This window comes from Dendropsophus ebraccatus, chromosome 10, assembly GCF_027789765.1.
Source record: "Dendropsophus ebraccatus isolate aDenEbr1 chromosome 10, aDenEbr1.pat, whole genome shotgun sequence".
NCBI classification, from domain to species: Eukaryota; Metazoa; Chordata; class Amphibia; order Anura; family Hylidae; genus Dendropsophus; species Dendropsophus ebraccatus.
The window spans coordinates 7,518,372-7,539,691 of record NC_091463.1 but is presented as its reverse complement, the minus strand read 5'-3'; the positions used below and the strand labels follow the sequence as shown (position 1 = coordinate 7,539,691).

General features: G+C 48.1%; 1 protein-coding gene across 2 annotated transcripts; it reads right to left on the bottom strand.

Moving 5' to 3' along the window:
* Positions 1-561: 561 nt before the first annotated feature.
* On the bottom strand, positions 562-11,319 carry AJM1 (apical junction component 1 homolog). 2 transcript variants are annotated; one of them, XM_069986529.1, is made up of 2 exons: positions 11,257-11,319; positions 562-4,503 (listed from the first exon to the last, which is right to left on the bottom strand). In XM_069986529.1, exon 2 carries the CDS (start codon positions 4,445-4,447, stop codon positions 1,166-1,168), a length of 3,282 nt encoding a protein of 1,093 aa, XP_069842630.1. In that variant the 5' UTR covers positions 4,448-4,503; positions 11,257-11,319; the 3' UTR covers positions 562-1,165. The 2 variants fall into 2 exon arrangements, with proteins under 2 accessions (XP_069842630.1, XP_069842631.1); XM_069986530.1 differs by lacking the exon at positions 11,257-11,319 and adding an exon at positions 9,269-9,320.
* Positions 11,320-21,320: the final 10,001 nt, after the last annotated feature.

Below are 21,320 nucleotides of genomic sequence, written 5' to 3'. Positions count from 1 at the left end.
AGCCTTCATTGAGGCCCAGCTTGTCACCATCACACACTTTGGGCAGCCATTTTGTGGACTGAACCAACACTTCCACAAATATTGCCTCTGCTTCATACAAAGCTGATCCCTAGTGAACTGGACGCATTTTTAGGCTCTGTTCACACAATGCATCAGTCTTGAATTTGAACCCCTTTATGTTTGCTTTTTGGAGCAGTTTTAGGCTATCACACACCATCCAAATGATGGCCGTCATTTAACAGCAAATAACGGTCGTTATTATCTAAATGACCATTGTTTTAAAATAACGGACATTGTTTGCCATCAAGTAACAGCCATCTAATAAAAATGGGCGACATTTGGACAGTGTGTAAACATAGCCTAATGCCCATTTTTTGTTATAAAATTCATTTGAAGGGGGAAAAAAGAAATGTTACACCTCAAAATGCACCAGGAAACTATGCAAACATAGTCTTACCTCTATTGTTTCAGTCCACAAAATGGCTGTCCCCCCCCCCCCACACACACACTGCCAAGTGAGTGATCTGAGAACATTATCAACTAAACATTAAGTGACCCCCATGGTGTAGGCGAGCAGCGTCAGTGTAAGGTATCATATTTATCATATACATAGAAATGTCATTTACCAAAACCCACAATTCTGCTTGATAAATTCGTAAAAAGTAACTCATTGCTTTCATATGAGCACCAGGCATCAGGGTGGAAACAGCCAATATATATAATAATAATAATAATAAATAGCAATCTACGCTATCGTCTTACTATAAAATAAACTATATAGTAATTCTATAGAAAAAGCCATCGCTCCTCGAGAATTTCGGCCTTTGGTACATAAGAGATTCCTCTGCTCCCATTACACTGCACGCCTACTGTAAGCTCTCGGGCACGGATCTGCAACCTGTGGCTCTTTAGCTGATGTGAAACTATAAATCCCATCGTTCCCCGACAACCTGGGAGTCGTAGTTCCACAACAGCCACTGAGCCATAGGGTTATGGCTCCCCTCTGTCTCTGATTGATCCTCTTGGTGCAGCGTAAGAAATCCTTGTATCCATCTCCTGCCCGAAAGGCGGTATTGTGGGATGACTCCTGATACAAAAGAATACATAGACTACAAAACAAGGTGTCTGAAGGTGTTTTTTTTTTTTAGTCTAGGTTGTGTTTTTGTCACATGATATCATCCAAAAGGTTGGGACTGGCCACCCAGTCAAGAGTCCTAGGCTCTGAAGCTGCCATGATCATGCACATGAATTGTTTACCAGTCCTCCGATCGATTGGGTATATTGTGGTGGGGGTGAACCTCTTATTGTTCTCCACAAATTCGCAAAGTTGCTGGTAGATCTTGGGGTACTCATGTCGAAGGAAGACCCCCCTGATCCGTAGCTCCCTCTGGATATGTATAAAACAAACCTCCCTGGCCTTCCTCCCTTCTTCTCCATCTTTATCCAGGTCAGCTGTGCCTGGCGGAGGAGTAAGAATAAGGGTCTCCATATCTTTTTCCTTTTTTGTGATCTTTCTCTCCGGGCTGGAAGAGGCTAAGGCTATTTTGGCATACTTGCGGACAGTGGGGATGTGGTGGGCTCTGGCTGAGAGTCGATCAGGGCCACTTTGTCCCACTGCCACAGTTACATTCAACAAGAAACATTCCTCAGGGTCGTACTGGTTGCCGGCTATCTGAAGCTCCTTGGCGTGTTCTCCAAGGTTGTCCGAGTAGCTCTCGAGCTCCCTCAGAGACAAGTAAGTGGGAGACATGAGGAGGCCTTCTAGACCTAGCTGCAGGAAGTTATCCGCAGAACCTGGGTTAGGGAAACCCAGGAAAAGCACCCCTCTCCCCCGGGATAAATACCCCACCTTGGCGATTCTGGAGAAGGCTTTGTGCACCTCCGTGTTCTCTCTGCAAAATTTGAGTACGTGGCGGCAGACGCTGCCCATTCTTCCATAGATACAGCTCTCCTTGTGTATGTCCCAATCTTCCCGTCTACAGTTACGGGAACAGTAGTACGTGTAGCAACTATGGCAGGACTTGAAGTACAGGCAGGCGTTGAACATTGTCTCTGTGCGTCTGCACTTGGCATTGGAACAGGTCAGGAGATCATCTTCATCAGCACTGAGGTCTGGGGAACAGTCCTCTAAGGGTTTATGGGGACTAGTCACGGGCACCTCAGGGAACGGCCCCCTCCTTTGACCTCTTTGTAACTCGGGGAATGAAGGAGTTGGCTGTTCCTTGAGAGGTCTGTTTTGTAATAGGTGAGCCATGGGGCCATATGACTCAGCTTTTCTCGGTATCCCTATCATGTCTTCCTTTATTAACTTCCTCAATTGATCAGCCAGGGCATCTGCCTCACTGGGTCGGCGACTTGTTGGCGGTTTATAATCTATTACCAGATCCGCAATGAGTTCATCAAGCTGCTCCAAGCTACGGTGCCTTGAGGACCTGCTTGGTAACTTATCTTTGGTAGGATAGGAGGCATGTGCTGGGTAAGAGGGTGGTGACACTCCAGAATCTATCACGTCCCAGCTAGCTGAACGGCGCTCACTCCTTCCCACTCCATTTGCTCTTAAATCATTGTCTGTTATGGTAATTTCTGGGGTGACAAACCACGAACGTCCCATTGCGTACCTCCCACCGCCCCCATCTGTATGGACCTTCTCTACAATAGAATTCTCTGAAAGCGAGAGGGCGGCATAGCGCTTGGGAGAACAAGAGAGATTGACAACGACAGGTTGTCGCCTGTCATCCGGAGATAAGGCACGTCGCTCGCGGCACAACAGGTTTTCATAGCTGCGCCCTCGTGATAGCGGGTCCTCCTTGCGTCCACTAGTGTTCAAAATATTGTCCCAAGACCGAGAATAATTTCTAGAGTCAGTCCCAAGTCGTTGCTGGTTCATGCTGTATGAAGCATGCCAAGAAGAAAGCATTGCCTCCCGCCCAGTAGTGTGCGTGGGAAAAGTAGGCATCTGTATGGTTTGGTAAGGTATGGGGCTCTGATCTGGGTAATACCACTCACTGAACTGTAAGGGCTGGGTGCCCCTGGGATAGGGATACGTCCGGGATAAAGCCTCTCTCTCTGAATACTTTGCAAAATCCTCTGTAAAGTAGAGCTTTGATGATGTGCTCTGAATCGGGTAGGATCTTGGGTCATCGGCATAAAGGCTTTTGGTAGGGACACTACGAGGAGGGTAATAACGGGCATCCTCACCATAAAACGTCCTTATTGGTGCCTCCTGAATAGGATAAGATCTAGGGTCCTCAATGTAATAAGTCCTTGGGGCCATAGTGGGGTTCTCTTCGGTGTAGTATGTGTGTGCAGGAGCACTAGGATCGGGATATGGACGGGGATAATATCCCCTACTTTTGACCGGTACGGTTTGGCTAAAGTTGGCATCTTCATCAGTGTAGTAGAATGCAGTAGGCATGGTTGGGCTGATGTACTGTCCGCAGTCTCTGGCGGTGTACTGTGTGAAGTCCCTTGGTGAAGCAACACTTTGGTAAGGAATACCTCGCACGTCTGTCGCATACATCTCTCCCCCTGGGGTGCAAGCAAAATGAGTTATCCTTGGATCAACACTGTAGGAGTCACTGGGTGTGGGCGTGCGAGACACAGACATAAGTCTAGCATTTGGCACAGCTAAGCTCCTTGGGGTACCTGGCTGCCTTGAGCAGTGTTGGGTATCACTCCAAGTCTGACAGGGTTTAGAGGAGGTGTGGGCAGCATGCTGAATTATCGCATCATCAGGCTTTATGTCAACCCGACAGCGCACATGGGGGCTAGAGATTGGCTTCCCAGTATGGGGGTCCTCCATGCAATTGTTGTTGACACACAAGGGGGAGATACGACTGGCACTGTTGCGCTGTGGCTGTAATTTTATGGGGTGCACCTCGTTCATTAATACCTTTGTAGGCGCATAGGTCACCTCCCTTTTTGGAGAAGCTACAGCTTTCTGAGGCTCTCGAGAAGTCCTGGTAACCTCTCTACCTCTTCTCGAGGTCGGAGGAGGAGACTGTGAAGAAGACATCTGTATGGGGACGGATGTGAAGGTGGTTTTGACCCGAGGTGCACTCTTGGACCTTGGTCGCCTTTTTTGTTCTTTGGATGGTTCCCTGGCAGTGTCCACCCCTTGGGAAGTGTATTGAGCCTCAGTCCTGGTAGAAGACCTCCTCCCCACAGGCTGGGACGATGGTTCTGGGGTTCCAGCACGCCTGTGACCTCCTCGCTGAGGGTTTTCCATGACTGGTGGGTGGCTAACCTGGTCGTCAAAGGATTCGAGGAAGTCGAAGCTGCGGCAGTGCCTCTTGTTGAATTGTGGTTGACTGACCTCTCTGTGGCTAGACATGAAGCTGTCACATTCTGTAGTGGAGCAAGGGATCGGAGAATCAGGGTTCAGCGTCACCTTTACGTCTTGATAAACTGTAGACAAGAGTATGTCAGGCGGGTCGGTTCGTGTCATCTTAAAGTAGCGTGGCCGTGTAGTGACGCGTCTTCACCTCATCTCAACAATGTGATCTGCGGGTGGAAAAACAAATGTCAGCTCTGTCATACACATGTTATAAACTGAGATATTTCATTCTGTTTGTACAGGTAACATTATAAACGACCAGATTCTGCATAAATGTCATTACTAGGTGGAAGCCATGACACCGGTGTTACCAAACACTAAGCAGCCTATTGTAAGAACACTGTACTGTCCATCGATGGCACATTGCCGAAAACCGTGGCTGCCCTCTAAGTGACGGGGGTGACGTTTGTAAAGCAAGATGCTGGCATCAGGAGTCGGCACACCATCAGCTCTGGTCCTCAGCCAGAAGGCGTCTTCTTGTTACCTAGGTTTTGTCTAGCTATCTGTGACCCTCTGTAAATTTCGAGGGGGATGTGACAGCTGTGTCACCTTCTAGATAATATCACCCGCCCCTCCCACAGATCCTGCCTCGTAACCATAACACACAACAAAAAATGTGTCTGTGATTCCACAAAACCCGAGATCGATTCTCTGCCCTTTAGAGTAAAGAACAAAGTGGAATTTTCCCATGTCTGGGTAAAGCAGAGACCAGACCTGCAAAAATGATCTACCATGATCTAACTAAGGATGAGCTCTCAGATCTGTTCCTCCTGTGATACCAGAACCTCCTGGGGAACTAGTAAACCTAACCATTGGGTTCTACAGTGATCCAATCTGATTCAGTACAACTTTGGGCAGTACGGACATCTGTGAAATGTGCCCATATTATGTGTGACAGCTGCCCAGAACTATATACTCCAGGGATATCAGTAATTGGCACACTATTAATGTGGTATGGGTTGTTGGCACACTATTAATGGGGTATGGGTTGTTGGCACAGTATTAATGGGGTATGTGTTGTTGGCACAGTATTTATGGGGTATGGGTTGTTGGCACAGTATTAATGGGGTATGTGTTGTTGGCACAGTATTTATGGGGTATCGGTTGTTGGCACAGTATTAATGGGGTATGTGTTGTTGGCACAGTATTTATGGGGTATGGGTTGTTGGCACATTATTAATGGGTTATGGGTTGTTGTCACATTATTAATGAGGTATAGGTTGTTGGCACAGTATTAATGGGGTATCTGTTGTTGGCACACTATTAATGGGGTATCTGTTGTTGGCACACTATTAATGAGGTATCTGTTGTTGGCATACTATTAATGGGGTATGGGTTGTTGGCACACTGTAATGGGGTATCTGTTGTTGGCACACTATTAATTGGGTATGGGTTGTTGGCACACTATTAATAGGGTATGGGTTGTTGGCACACTATTAATGGGGTATCCGTTGTTGGCACACTATTAATGGGGTATCTGTTGTTGGCATACTATTAATGGGGTATCCGTTGTTGGCACACTATTAATGGGGTATCTGTTGTTGGCATACTATTAATGGGGTATGGGTTGTTGGCACACTATTAATGGGGTATGGGTTGTTGGCACACTATTAATGGGGTATGGGTTGTTGGCACATTATTAATGGGTTATGGGTTGTTGTCACATTATTAATGAGGTATAGGTTGTTGGCACACTATTAATGGGGTATCTGTTGTTGGAAAACTATTAATAGGGTATCTGTGGTTGGCACACTTTTAATGGGGTATGGGTTGTTGGCACACTATTAATGGGGTATCTGTTGTTGGCACAGTATTAATGGGGTATCTGTTGTTGGCATACTATTAATGGGGTATGGGTTGTTGGCACACTGTAATGGGGTATGGGTTGTTGGCACACTATTAATGGGGTATCTGTTGTTAGCACACTATTAATGGGGTATGGTTGTTGGCACACTATTAATGGGGTATGGGTTGTTGGCACACTATTAATGGGGTATCCATTGTTGGCACACTATTAATGGGGTATCTGTTGTTGGCACACTATTAATGGGGTATGGGTTGTTGGCACACTATTAATGGAGTATCTGTTGTTGGCACACTATTAATGGGGTATGGGTTGTTGGCACACTATTAATGGGGTATCTGTTGTTGGCACATTATTAATGGGTTATGGGTTGTTGTCACATTATAAATGGGGTATAGGTTGTTGGCACACTATAAATGGGGTATCTGTTGTTGGAACACTATTAATAGGGTATCTGTGGTTGGCACACTTTTAATGGGGTATGGGTTGTTGGCACACTATTAATGGGGTATCTGTTGTTGGCACACTATTAATGGGTTATGAGTTGTTGGCACACTATTAATAGGGTATGGGTTGTTGGCACACTATTAATGGGGTATGGGTTGTTGGCATACTATTAATAGGGTATGGGTTGTTGGCACACTATTAATAGGGTATGAGTTGTTGGCACACTATTAATGGGTTATGAGTTGTTGGCACACTATTAATAGGGTATGGTTTGTTGGCACACTATTAATGGGGTATGGGTTGTTGACCCACCATTAATGGGGTGTGGGTTGTTGACACACTATTAATGGGGTATCTGTTGTTGGCACACTATTAATGGGCTGTGGGTTGTTGGCACACTCTTAATAGGGAAACCGTTGTTGGCATGCTGTTTATTGAGCATATGTTGTTGGCATACTATAGTTGGCACACTGGTTACAGGGGCATCTGTTGTTAGCATACCTTTAATGGGGCATGTGTTGTTGACATACTGCTAATGGGGCATCTGTTGTTGGCACTCTGTTAAAAGACATATGTTGTTGGCATACCATTAACAGGGCATTTGTTGTCGACACACCATGGATGGGGCATCTGTTGTTGGCACATTGGTAACAGGGCATGTGTGTTTTTCACACTGTTAGGCCGGGGTCAAGCCTGCATTGTTTTTTCTGTTGTTCTGCTACATTATATGAGCAAAACAACATAAATAATGGGGCATCTGGATGACTGGCATGCTTGATGTAAAGAGTGCCCGGCCTCAGTGACATCATGTTACCAGACAACACAGCCCAGTGTGCCGCACCATCATGTCCAGAACTGTTTGACAGAATCTGCAATGGAGGGCTCTAACAGAACCACTGGCGCCAATATGAACACGTTCTTAATGAGGTATCTGTGTCTGGCCCACTGTAATGGGTATCTGTACCTGGCAAACTGTAATGGGGTATCTGTGCTTTGCACTTGGCACACTGTAATGGGGTATCTGTGCCTGGCACACTGTAATGGATATCTGTGCCTGGCACACTGTCATGGGGTATCTGTGTCTGGCCCACTGTAATGGGTATCTGTGTCTGGTCCACTGTAATGGGGTATCTGTACCTGGCACACTGTAATGGGGTATCTGTACCTGCCACACTGTAATGGGGTATCTGTGTTTGGCACACTGTAATGGGGTATCTGTACCTGGCACACTGTAATGGGGTATCTGTGCTTTGCACTTGGCACACTGTAATGGGGTATCTGAGCCTGGCACACTGTCATGGATATCTGTGCCTGGCACACTGTAATGGGGTATCTGTGTTTGGCACACTGTAATGGGGTATCTGTACCTGGCACACTGTAATGGGGTATCTGTGCTTTGCACTTGGCACACTGTAATGGGGTATCTGAGCCTGGCACACTGTCATGGGGTATCTGTGCTTGGCACACTGTAATGGGGCATCTGTGCCTGGCACACTGTAATGGATATCTGTGCCTGGCACACTGTAATGGGGCATCTGTGTCTGGCACACTGTATTGAAGCATCTGTGTCTGGCACACTGTAATGGGGTTTCTGTGCTTGGCACACTGTAATAGGAGTCTTAAATTGGTATACTATTAATGGGGCATCTGTAGTTGGCACACTGTAATGGGGCATCTGTCAATGACTCACATGGGGGGCGCTGTGGTGGGACACAATATTATGGGGTCACCTGTGCTTTATTTGGCCCTGTACAAAATGGTGATATGAAAATAACCACGATGGTGACCAGCAGCACTGTCTGGAATTCCCCTTTAAATTTACTATTGATTAATAATACCAACAGGGACGGGCCTGGGAGCTTATTATCTATGTCTGCCAGCCAGTGCTGGCGATACGGGCATTAGGGATGAATGTGCTGATTGGCGCCGGATGCGGATGTGTTTCCTGGTAGTAGAGATTTATGATTAGACATCAGAACAGGATGTTGCATTATCCCTCACATGTAACCGGCCTAACAAGCTCTTAGGATCAGCGTCGGCCATGTCCATAATTATTAGATGAAGGCAGATACACAGAGGGAAAGGCCGGGGGATTATCCGATGCCTCCCCTCACTGACAGCCCGAATTCATTTGGCTAAAATTCTGCTGAGAAAAGCAAAATGCGTCTGATATTCTCATCGCAGGTCGTCCGCTCTCTACGGCTCCGTTCACATCACGTAACGCCTGTACGTTCTGGGGAGATCGCCTTGTTATATATAACCTTGAGGTATATTACGGGGCCATTTTATATCTCAGTGGTCTACAGCAGAGATGGGGAACCTTCGGCCCTCCAGCTGAAGCAAAACTACAATTTCAATCATGCCTGGACTGCCAAAGCTTCAGCTGTCCAGGCATGATGGGAATTGTAGTTTTGCAACAACTGGAGGGCTGAGGTCTCAGCCTGTGCCCTTTCAGCAATGGTGTAACTACAACTCCCAGCATGTTTTGCATGGTTTTCTGGGAGTTGTAGTTTCACCAGAACAGGAGTTTAAACACTATAATTACTTTAGTTCAGGGATGGGGAACCTTCCGCCCTCCAGCTGATACAACTACAGTTCCCATGATGCCAGGACAGCCAGAGCTTTAGCTTTACTTTGGCTTCCCCATCCCTGCCTTAGCCCATGCTGCTGAGGAATATTACCTCAGAGCAACCCTCTCCTATATACATAGAGCAATATTTCCATAGTCCTTACTCCATTTTATAGACATACTAGGCCTCACATAAGGTAAACAGTGTTGCCCATAGCAACCAATCAGATTGCACTTTTCTTTTCTGTAATTTGGGTTAATAAGGCAGAGGAGTGATCCCATTGGCTGTCTATACTGAGGCAACCAATCAGATTAATACTTTCATTCTCCTAGCTGTATGGCACAGGTGAAAACATGAATGTGGTTGGTTGCTATAGACAGCAGCCCCACTTCCTATATGTGCCCCCGTCTATATAATGGAGGATACCACTAGTAACGATGATCCTTAAATACATGACTCTCCGTGTGATATAATACTACGGCTCCCATCATCCCGGGACAGCCTGCAGCCATGATGGGATAGCTGTAATGTAATGGACTGGGGGACACTGCTTGAACTGATGGTGTAAGACTCAGGCTACACAACGACTGTGATATAACATTGATTCATAGTCAATGTGATCACATTGCAACCTCCGACCTAATGCAACATGAAAGTCGCCACAAATCCCAACCCGCATTAACCTTAGAGGGATTGTTCACTGGTGCCAGAAAGTACCAGAGATTTGTAACTTCTATTACAAAAATCTTCCAGTACTTATAAGCTGCTGTATGTCCTGTAGGTGCATGTGAGGAATTGTAGTAAATCAGTAGCAAATTCCCATAGAAAACCTCTTCTGCTCTACAGACTAGAAAGAAAACACCACTTCCTGCAGGACATACAGCAGCTGATAAGTTCTAGGAAACATTGAAGTAAATTATAAATCTTTGGCACTTGTTTGTCACTAGTCGATTTGAAAAAAAAATTATCATTTTTTTTTTGGTGAACAACCACTTTAAAGTAAGTCACGTGCAGCCGCCACCAGCTTGGGACTTGCTGCGATCTGCTGCACCACCATCCCAGAGCCTTAAAATCATGCGACATTATGACTAATATGACGGACATCCGTGCAACGAAACCCGCCATGATGAAGAGACACTAAGACTACCACTCCCAACATCTTCAAACTATGTCGTACATGACCGCTATCTGGTCGCCATATAAAGTCATTAAGGGACAGAATAGAGGTAGCCATATCCAGCTATATACAGTGTCCACTCCCCATAGTCCTTCCATTATATAACATGCAGCTGTAATGTATCTGAATGGGGGATGTAGCTGATCCTGAACCCCCCGCTGCACATCAGCACCTGCACACAGCACAGAATACAGACTGCATCCCATCCACCAGTGCTATTCGCAGTAAATGACATGCAGACGGATGATGTCATTAAATATGGCTGCACACACACACACCTCAGGATGGCAAACAGATCCCAGCGTCTCCCTCATGAGATCTGACAGATCCCCAGCCCCTGATCTGCAGCAGTAACAAGCTCCTTATTACGGCAGATCATTCGGCGGAGTTAATCCCATGTCAGCTGCCCCCTCCTCCCCTGGGCACAGCGGGAGGGATGGTGTGTGGTACCCAGGAATGAAGGAGGCAGTGATTCCATGGAGCCTGGGTGCCAATAGGCTGGCATCTGTGCCCTCTGCATGAAGGATGCTGTGCCAGCCCCCTATACAGCCTGGGTTCAGGTCACTGTACCCCCTAGAGGATGCATGTGAGATGTGACATTGCTCAGTAGCCTGGCATCAGTGCCCTCTGGATGATGTAGGGTGCATGGAGGATGCTACATACCCTGTGCAGTCCAATGTCTTCCCCCATACCATGCATCCAGCTGCTCCCCCTGGTGCTGTCACCCCCCTAGATGCTGCATCCAGCTGCTCTCTGCTATGTGATGCAGGATGGATGCCCAGCTCTCACCCTATGGCATTGCCTGGCATCTGGTCCTGTGTGCTGGAGGCTGGCATCCCCTGGATGCAGGAGGAGGCATTAGCCTGGCATCTCTGGGTGATGCAGGATGGATGCAGACACAAGGCTCCCCCCTCCCCCTTACCTCAGCCTCCACAGCCATCTGTGTGGTGCCCCCCTTTGCCCAGGCTTGCACTGCGGGTCTTCCCAGCCTTCCATGCTGCCTCCTGTGCTGCACGAGCCCCCCAGGTACCTGTTAATCTCTGGTGTCTCCTTGGAAGATTCGAGCTGCACTTTGAGCCTCACCAGCGCCTCTGGTGGCCGCTCAGCAGACTGCACTTAAAGAGCCAGTGCGGCGGATGCCATAGAGAAGGCACTAAGGGATTTATGAGGGTGGGGGCAGGGCAGCACATCCTGAGGGACCATTAACCATCAGGCAACCTCACAGCATCACTGGCCAAGGGGGGATCCTGCCTGCAATGTACATGAGGCAGCAGGGAGCAGGCACACAAGGGGTTAACCCAGGAGCAGAGCATGGCAGGAGGAGTAACTCATCCTTCATGCCTATGTGGAGATAATGATTTCCATTAGGACAAGAGGTATGACCCCGAGAGTATCCTGAGATAACCGGATTACAGGATGCCCCAGCCTGTGCCCTGTGTGCATAGATAGTGCCCTGTGTGCATAGATAGATGGTGCCCTGTGTGCATAGATAGTGCCCTGTGTGCATAGATAGTGCCCTGTGTGCATAGATAGATGGTGCCCTGTGTGCATAGATAGTGCCCTGTGTGCATAGATAGTGCCCTGTGTGCATAGATAGATGGTGCCCTGTGTGCATAGATAGTGCCCTGTGTGTATGGATAGATAGTGCCCTGTGTGCATAGATAGATGGTGCCCTGTGTGCATAGATAGTGCCCTGTGTGTATGGATAGATAGTGCCCTGTGTGCATAGATAAATGGTGCCCTGTGTGCATAGATAGTGCCCTGTGTGTATGGATAGTGCCCTGTGTGCATAGATAGATGGTGCCCTGTGTGCATAGATAGTGTCATGTGTGCATAGATAGTGCCCTGTGTGCATAGATAGATGGTGCCCTGTGTGCATAGATAGTGCCCTGTTTGCATAGATAGTGCCCTGTGTGCATAGATAGTGCCCTGTGTGTATGGATAGTGCCCTGTGTGCATAGATAGATGGTGCCCTGTGTGCATAGATAGTGCCCTGTGTGCATAGATAGTGTCCTGTGTGCATAGATAGTGCCCTGTGTGCATAGATAGATGGTGCCCTGTGTGCATAGATAGTGCCCTGTGTGCATAGATGGTGCCCTGTGTGCATAGATAGTGCCCTGTGTGCATAGATAGATAGTGCCCTGTGTGCATAGATAGTGCCCTGTGTGCATAGATAGATGGTGCCCTGTGTGCATAGATAGTGCCCTGTGTGCATAGATAGTGCCCTGTGTGCATAGATAGATGGTGCCCTGTGTGCATAGATAGTGCCCTGTGTGCATAGATAGTGCCCTGTGTGCATAGATAGATGGTGCCCTGTGTGCATAGATAGTGCCCTGTGTGCATAGATAGATGGTGCCCTGTGTGCATAGATAGTGCCCTGTGTGCATAGATAGTGCCCTGTGTGCATAGATAGATGGTGCCCTGTGTGCATAGATAGTGCCCTGTGTGCATAGATAGTGCCCTGTGTGCATAGATAGATGGTGCCCTGTGTGCATAGATAGTGCCCTGTGTGCATAGATAGTGTCCTGTGTGCATAGATAGTGCCCTGTGTGCATAGATAGATGGTGCCCTGTGTGCATAGATAGTGCCCTGTGTGCATAGATGGTGCCCTGTGTGCATAGATAGTGCCCTGTGTGCATAGATAGATAGTGCCCTGTGTGCATAGATAGTGCCCTGTGTGCATAGATAGATGGTGCCCTGTGTGCATAGATAGTGCCCTGTGTGCATAGATAGTGTCCTGTGTGCATAGATAGTGCCCTGTGTGCATAGATAGATGGTGCCCTGTGTGCATAGATAGTGTCCTGTGTGCATAGATAGTGCCCTGTGTGCATAGATGGTGTCCTGTGTGCATAGATAGTGCCCTGTGTGTATGGATAGATGGTGCCCTGTGTGTATGGATAGATGGTGCCCTGTGTGTATGGATAGATGGTGCCCTGTGTGTGTGTGTGTGTGTGTATGGATAGATAGTGCCCTGTGTGTATGGACAGATAGTGCCCTGTGTGTATGGATAGATGGTGCCCTATGTGTATGGACAGATAGTGCCCTGTGTGTATGGATAGATGGTGCCCTATGTGTATGGATAGTGCCCTGTGTGCATACTGTAGATAGATGGTGCCCTGTGTGTATGGATAGTGCCCTGTGTGCATAGATGGATGGTGACCTGTGTGTAGGGATAGTGCCCTGTGTGTATGGATAGATGGTGCCCTGTGTGTATGGATAGATGGTGCCCTGTGTGTATGGATAGATGGTGCCCTGTGTGTATGGATAGATGGTGCCCTGTGTGTATGGATAGATAGTGCCCTGTGTGTATGGATAGATAGTGTCCTGTGTGTATGGATAGATAGTGCCCTGTATGTATGGATAGTGCCCTGTGTGCATACTGTAGATAGATGGTGCCCTATGTGCATAGATAGATGGTGCCCTGTGTGTATGGATGGATGGTGACCTGTGTGTAGGGATAGTGCCCTGTGTGTATGGATAGATAGTGCCCTGTGTGTATGGATAGATAGTGCCCTGTGTGCATAGATAGATAGTGCCCTGTGTGCATAGATAGATAGTGCCCTGTGTGCATAGATAGATGGTGCCCTGTGTGCATAGATAGATAGTGCCCTGTGTGCATAGATAGATGGTGCCCTGTGTGCATAGATAGTGCCCTGTGTGCATACTGTAGATAGATGGTGCCCTATGTGCATAGATAGATGGTGCCCTGTGTGTATGGATAGTGCCCTGTGTGTATGGATAGATGGTGCCCTGTGTGTATGGATAGTGCCCTGTGTACATAGATAGTGCCCTGTGTGTATGGATAGTGCCCTGTGTGCATAGATAGATGGTGCCCTGTGTGTATGGATAGTGCCATGTGTGCATAGATAGATAGTGCCCTGTGTGCATAGATAGTTCCCTGTGTGTATGGATAGATGGTGCCCTGTGTGTATGGATAGTGCCCTGTGTGCATAGATAGATGGTGCCCTGTGTGCATAGATAGATAGTGCACTGTGTGTATGGATAGTGCCCTGTGTGTATGGATAGTGCCCTGTGTACATAGATAGTGCCTGTGCCCTTTGTGTATGGATAGTGCCCTGTGTACATAGATAGTGCCCTGTGTGTATGGATAGTGCCCTGTGTGCATAGATAGATGGTGCCCTGTGTGTATGGATAGTGCCCTGTGTGCATAGATAGATAGTGCCCTGTGTGTATGGATAGTGCCCTGTGTGTATGGATAGCGCCCTGTGTGCATAGATAGATAGTGCCCTGTGTGTATGGATAGTGCCCTGTGTGTATGGATAGCGCCCTGTGTGCATAGATAGATGGTGCCCTGTGTGTATGGATAGTGCCCTGTGTGCATAGATAGATGGTGCCCTGTGTGTATGGATAGTGCCCTGTGTGCATAGATAGATAGTGCCCTGTGTGTATGGATAGTGCCCTGTGTGTATGGATAGCGCCCTGTGTGCATAGATAGATGGTGCCCTGTGTGTATGGATAGTGCCCTGTGTGCATAGATAGATGGTGCCCTGTGTGTATGGATAGTGCCCTGTGTGCATAGATAGATGGTGCCCTGTGTGTATGGATAGTGCCCTGTGTGTATGGATAGCGCCCTGTGTGCATAGATAGATGGTGCCCTGTGTGTATGGATAGTGCCCTGTGTGCATAGATAGATGGTGCCCTGTGTGTATGGATAGTGCCCTGTGTGCATAGATAGATTGTGCCCTGTGTGTATGGATAGTGCCCTGTGTGCATAGATAGATAGTGCCCTGTGTGCATAGATAGATGGCATCTCCTGTGCCCTGTATGGATAGATAGATGGCATGCCCCGTGCCCTGTGTTCATAGATAGATGACATGCCCCGTGCCCTGTGTAAATAGATAGATGACATGCCCCGTGCCCTGTGTACATAGATAGATTGTACATAGATAGATGGCGCCCCCTGTGCCCTGTGTACATAGATAAATGACATGCCCCGTGCCCTGTGTACATAGATAGATAGTGCCCTGTGTGTATGGATAGATAGTGCCCTGTGTGCATAGATAGATGGTGCCCTGTGTGTATGGATAGATGGTGCCCTGTGTGCATAGATAGATAGTGCCCTGTGTGTATGGATAGTGCCCTGTGTACATAGGTAGTGCCCTGTGTGTATGGATAGTGCCCTGTGTGCATAGATAGATAGTGCCCTGTGTGTATGGATAGTGCCCTGTGTACATAGATAGTGCCCTGTGTGTATGGATAGTGCCCTGTGTGCATAGATAGATAGTGCCCTGTGTGTATGGATAGTGCCGTGTGCATAGATAGATAGTGCCCTGTGTGTATGGATAGTGCCTTGTGTGCATAGATAGATAGTGCCCTGTTTGTATGGATAGTGCCCTGTGTGCATAGATAGATAGTGCCCTATGTGCATAGATAGTGCCGTGTGTGTATGGATAGATGGTGCCCTGTGTGTATGGATAGTGCCCTGTGTGCATAGATAGATAGTGCACTGTGTGTATGGATAGTGCCCTGTGTGTATGGATAGTGCCCTGTGTACATAGATAGTGCCCTGTGTGTATGGATAGTGCCCTGTGTACATAGATAGTGCCCTGTGTGTATGGATAGTGCCCTGTGTGCATAGATAGATAGTGCCCTGTTTGTATGGATAGTGCCCTGTGTGCATAGATAGTGCCGTGTGTGTATGGATAGATGGTGCCCTGTGTGTATGGATAGTGCCCTGTGTGCATAGATAGATAGTGCACTGTGTGTATGGATAGTGCCCTGTGTGTATGGATAGTGCCCTGTGTACATAGATAGTGCCCTGTGTGTATGGATAGATAGTGCCCTGTGTGTATGGATAGATGGTGCCCTGTGTGTATGGATAGTGCCCTGTGTGCATAGATAGATTGTGCCCTGTGTGTATGGATAGTGCCCTGTGTGCATAGATAGATTGTGCCCTGTGTGTATGGATAGTGCCCTGTGTGCATAGATAGATAGTGCCCTGTGTGCATAGATAGATGGCATCTCCTGTGCCCTGTATGGATAGATAGATGGCATGCCCCGTGCCCTGTGTTCATAGATAGATGACATGCCCCGTGCCCTGTGTAAATAGATAGATGACATGCCCTGTGCCCTGTGTGCATAGATAGATGGCGCCCCCCGTGCCCTGTGTACATAGATAGATGACATGCCCCGTGCCCTGTGTAAATAGATAGATGACATGCCCTGTGCCCTGTGTGCATAGATAGATGGCGCCCCCCGTGCCCTGTGTACATAGATAGATGGCATGCCCTGTGCCCTGTGTGCATAGATAGATGGCGCCCCCCGTGCCCTGTGTACATAGATAGATGACATGCCCCGTGCCCTGTGTGCATAGATAGATGGCGCCCCCCGTGCCCTGTGTACATAGATAGATGGCGCTCCCCGTGTCCTGTGTACATAGATAGATGAATCACTTGTATGTGACCCCTTGGAGACGGTGTATCACATGTCCCTGACCCCTTGGAGACGGTGTATCACATGTCCCTGACCCCCTGGGTACGGTGTATCACATGTCCCTGACCCCCTGGGTACGGTGTATCACATGTCCCTGACCCCCTGGATATGGTGTATCACATGTCCCTGACCCCCTTGGATATGGTGTATCACATGTCCCTGACCCCTTGGATATGGTGTATCACATGTCCCTGACCCCCTGGATACGGTGTATCACATGTCCCTGACCCCCTGGATACGGTGTATCACATGTCCCTGACCCCCTGGATATGGTGTATCACATGTCCCTGACCCCTTGAATATGGTGTATCACATGTCCCTGACCCCTGGATACGGTGTATCACATGTCCCTGACCCCTTGGATACGGTGTATCACTTGTATGTGACCCCCTGGGTATGGTGTATCACATGTCCCTGACCCCTTGGATATGGTGTATCACATGTCCCTGACCCCTTGGATACGGTGTATCACATGTCCCTGACCCCTTGGATACGGTGTATCACATGTACAGATCACCCAGGTTATTGCGCCAATCCTTCATCATCTCTCCATGTTGTTTTCCTGTCAGGCAGCTCCTATTATCCGGTCATGTCTGAGGCCGTGTGTGTGACCATCCAGTGACAGGCCTGATCCTACATGGAGGCACAACCGCATGTGGGTTACAGAACTAACTCTGCCACATGTCAGCCAACAACTGACCATGCTGGTGTATCTAAGCCTAGTATGTGTGCTACTGTTTATCTAATCCAAACACATGGCAGCCTTAGCTTTGGCTGTCCAGGCATGATGGGAGTTGTAGTTCTGAAACAGCTGGAGGGCGGCAGGTTCCCCATTCCTGCTCTATTCCTATAGTAACGGGGGGTTACAGCAGCTATAGGGCCTGTACCATAAAGACAACCCCAATCTGCGGCCCTCCTGATGGGAGTTGTAGTCTAATCCTGTCACGTGTGATACTGGCTGCTGAGCTGTTGTATCTAATCCTGTCACGTGTGATACTGGCTGCTGAGCTGTTGTATCTAATCCTGTCACGTGTGATACTGGCTGCTGAGCTGTTGTATCTAATCCTGTCACGTGTGATACTGGCTGCTGAGCTGTTGTATCTAATCCTGTCATGTGTGATACTGGCTGCTGAGCTGTTGTATCTCATCCTATCATGTGTGATACTGTCTGCTGAGCTGTTGTATCTAATCCTGTCATGTGTGATACTGTCTGCTGAGCTATTGTATCTAATCCTGTCATGTGTGATACTGTCTGCTGAGCTGTTGTATCTAATCCTGTCACGTGTGATACTGGCTGCTGAACTGTTGTATCTAATCCTATATTGTGTGATACGGTCTGCAGAGCTGTATCTAATCCTATATTGTGTGATACTGGCTGCTGAGCTATTGTATCTAATCCTGTCACGTGTGATACTGTCTGCTGAGCTATTGTATCTAATCCGGTCATGTGTGATACTGTCTGCTGAGCTATTGTATCTAATCCTGTCATGTGTGATACTGTCTGCTGAGCTATTGTATCTAATCCTGTCATGTGTGATACTGTCTGCTGAGCTATTGTATCTAATCCTGTCATGTGTGATACTGTCTGCTGAGCTATTGTATCTAATCCTGTCATGTGTGATACTGTCTGCTGAGCTATTGTATCTAATCCTGTCATGTGTGATACTGTCTGCTGAGCTATTGTATCTAATCCTATATTGTGTGATACTGTCTGCTGAGCTGTTGTATCTAATACTATATTGTGTGATACAGTCTGCAGAGCTGTTGTATCTAATCCTGTGTGATTCTGTCTGCAGAGCTGTTGTATCTAATACTATGATGTGTGATACTGTCTGATGTATATAATTCTATCATGTATGATACTGCTGAGCTGCTGTATCTAATCCTGTGTGAGCTGCTGTATCTAATCCTTCCCTGTGTGATACTCTGTTGCCGTCTAGCAGCACATTAGGTTGGGTGGATGGTTGTGTTTACGCCAATCCCAGGCAACCATCATGTCTGGGCTTGTACGTGCGACCACGTGCGACAAACAGCGGTAAACAGGCGGCGGCTCTCAGCATCATTAATCAGTAGGATAAGGGGCACCCAGCTTTCCCACAGCCCTGAATGGCCGATCCACAGATCTCTGCACAACCAGGCAGATTAATGATTCCGGCCCACACAGAGCTGGGTGATTACCCACAATGGCAGCCCAGAGGCAATCCCTCGTAACATTGAGACTTGTTCAATCAGAGTTGTCATAGGGACATTATGTTGTTCCAAACCATGCATCTGGATAAGGAGAAAATCTGATGCAGATACTGAGGTGGACAGGGACTCTGATTCTTGTGTTGACTTTGATCTATTCAGTCAGAGTTGTCATAGGGACATTGTCATTCCATATCAACTTCATCCAAATCTTCTGGAATAGAGAGAATTTCGATGCAGATACTGAGGTACACACAGGGAATCAGGTCCTTATATTGACCTGGACCTGTTCAGTCAGAGTTGTCATAGGGACATTACGTGAATTACCATTAGCATCAACCTCCAAAGCAGCCTGAGTACCGGGAGTTCTTAGGCTGATGTTAAATTGGTCAGAGACTTGATTCCTTATGTAATTATATGATACCACTGGGCCTGATAAGTCAGAGTTGTCATAGGGACACTTTGTGTATCCAAATCATCTAACGCATCTTAAATAACAAAAATATTTATTTAAATCTCGAGGTAAATGGACTGAGACCCGTAAAACTGACGTTAAGACTGGACCGGTTCTATCAGTGTTGTCATAGGGACATCATCTAAATCCAAATCATTATCTACATTCCAAGGGCCTGGATAGCATAGATGTGGATACTGAGATTAACTCTATGATAAGACTTGATCTCCAGCACACACAGCAGTAAGTGTTGTCATAGGGACACTGAAACAGAGCAATGTTCTGTATATTTAAAGGGGTATTCCAGCCATCGATCTGTGTGGGTCTGACTGCTGGGACCCCAATGGATTACCCACAATCCCCGATGTACTAGGGGCCCCTTGTTATGCTCCCTATGATCTGTATAGTATATAGAGTATCCTCCACTAATACTAAATATAGAGGCTGCTGCGGCAGGAGGGGTGTTCCCAGGCGGCGGGAGAATCCGGGGTTTCCATAGCAACGGGTTTCCTTCGGCCACCGCACAAATACAGAAAACGCTATCTCCATTCTATTTATTATATGGAGAATCCTGCTGCCCGAGCGCCTGTGCACCCCGAGGGTGAGAGAGCAGAATAGTGAGCGCAGCTCTGGAGTATAATACAGGATGTAACTCAGGATCAGTAATGTATGTACACAGTGACCCCACCAGCAGAATAGTGAGTGCAGCTCTGGAGTGGTGATCCAATTAGTTTTGGGTGTGGTCCTGCTGTGTGAGGCTGTGCGAGGCTGCTGCTCCTGAGCTCCAGGCAAGCAAGATCTGCCCCTGGGCCTGCTCTCTCCTCCCCAGGGAGGGAGCAGGTTTTCAGGCATGAGCGAGCCAAGGAGAGTCCCAACTCCTGCCCCCCGAACCAGGTCCGTGGGGGGCAGAGGAATCCAGCGACCAACAGAGGGAATACCATCAGAGGTCCCAGGGCTGAGGCGTTCTACTAGGAGGTGCAGCGATGCTTCTCCAGCCGCCCCTGAACCTGAGGTAACAAAGGGTAGCCGCAAGGCTACAGCAAGTTGTGGAACTACAAGTGCCAGAAGTTCTGGAACAACTGTGGAAACCAGCCAGGAAAATCTGTGCAGTGACACTCCTCCTGGAGCAAGGCTGTCTGCCCATGAAGGTGTGGAGGAAGATTGGGGGGTGCAGCGGTCCCAAGAGACGGGGCAGACCTATGGCCTACGGATTGCTGCAAGCCTCTGTGGGTATGAGGAAGCCAGAAACCAGCTGTACAAGCTCCAGGAGGAGGTATGTGCTGTAAAAGCATTGATGGACACTGCTGCTAAGCAGCAAAAGGCTGAGCTAACAGCGAAAATGAAATGTCTGAAAGTTGACATCAAAAAGATTGTGAAAAAGAGAACTTTTATTTTGGAGAATAGCGGGCCGTTTAAAGAGAAACTTCAGAATGATGATCGTTTTGCTCAAACAGAGAGAGAAAGGCAGAGAAGGCTGAGAGGGCTCCAGCCAGAGAGCCGGGTGGAGGAGGAAGGAGACGCTGCGGAGGTACGTGATGTTGAGCCGAATCCACCCGGGGGTCCCCAACAACAGACCCCATACAGTGGGCTCCCTGCAGGGCAAGCAGCATTGTCATCTAGCCGCGGTTCGGGGGATGAAAGCAACACCAGTTACCAGGGAGGGGCGCTGATGGCCCAGATCCAGCTCCTGGAGTCACCAGGGCGCCTCCAGGACTTCGTATTCGGAGATGAGTTACCAGAGGAGGCGCCTGGGAGAAAGACTAAGGTAAAGACCACCAAGCTTCAGGAGCAGGTAACATTTGTTTATTCCCCCCTCCCTGTGCCCCCCGGACTGGCCTCAGGGTCAGCTCACTGTGTGAACCCCATATCTCAGCCCAGCCTGAGTTCTGTTG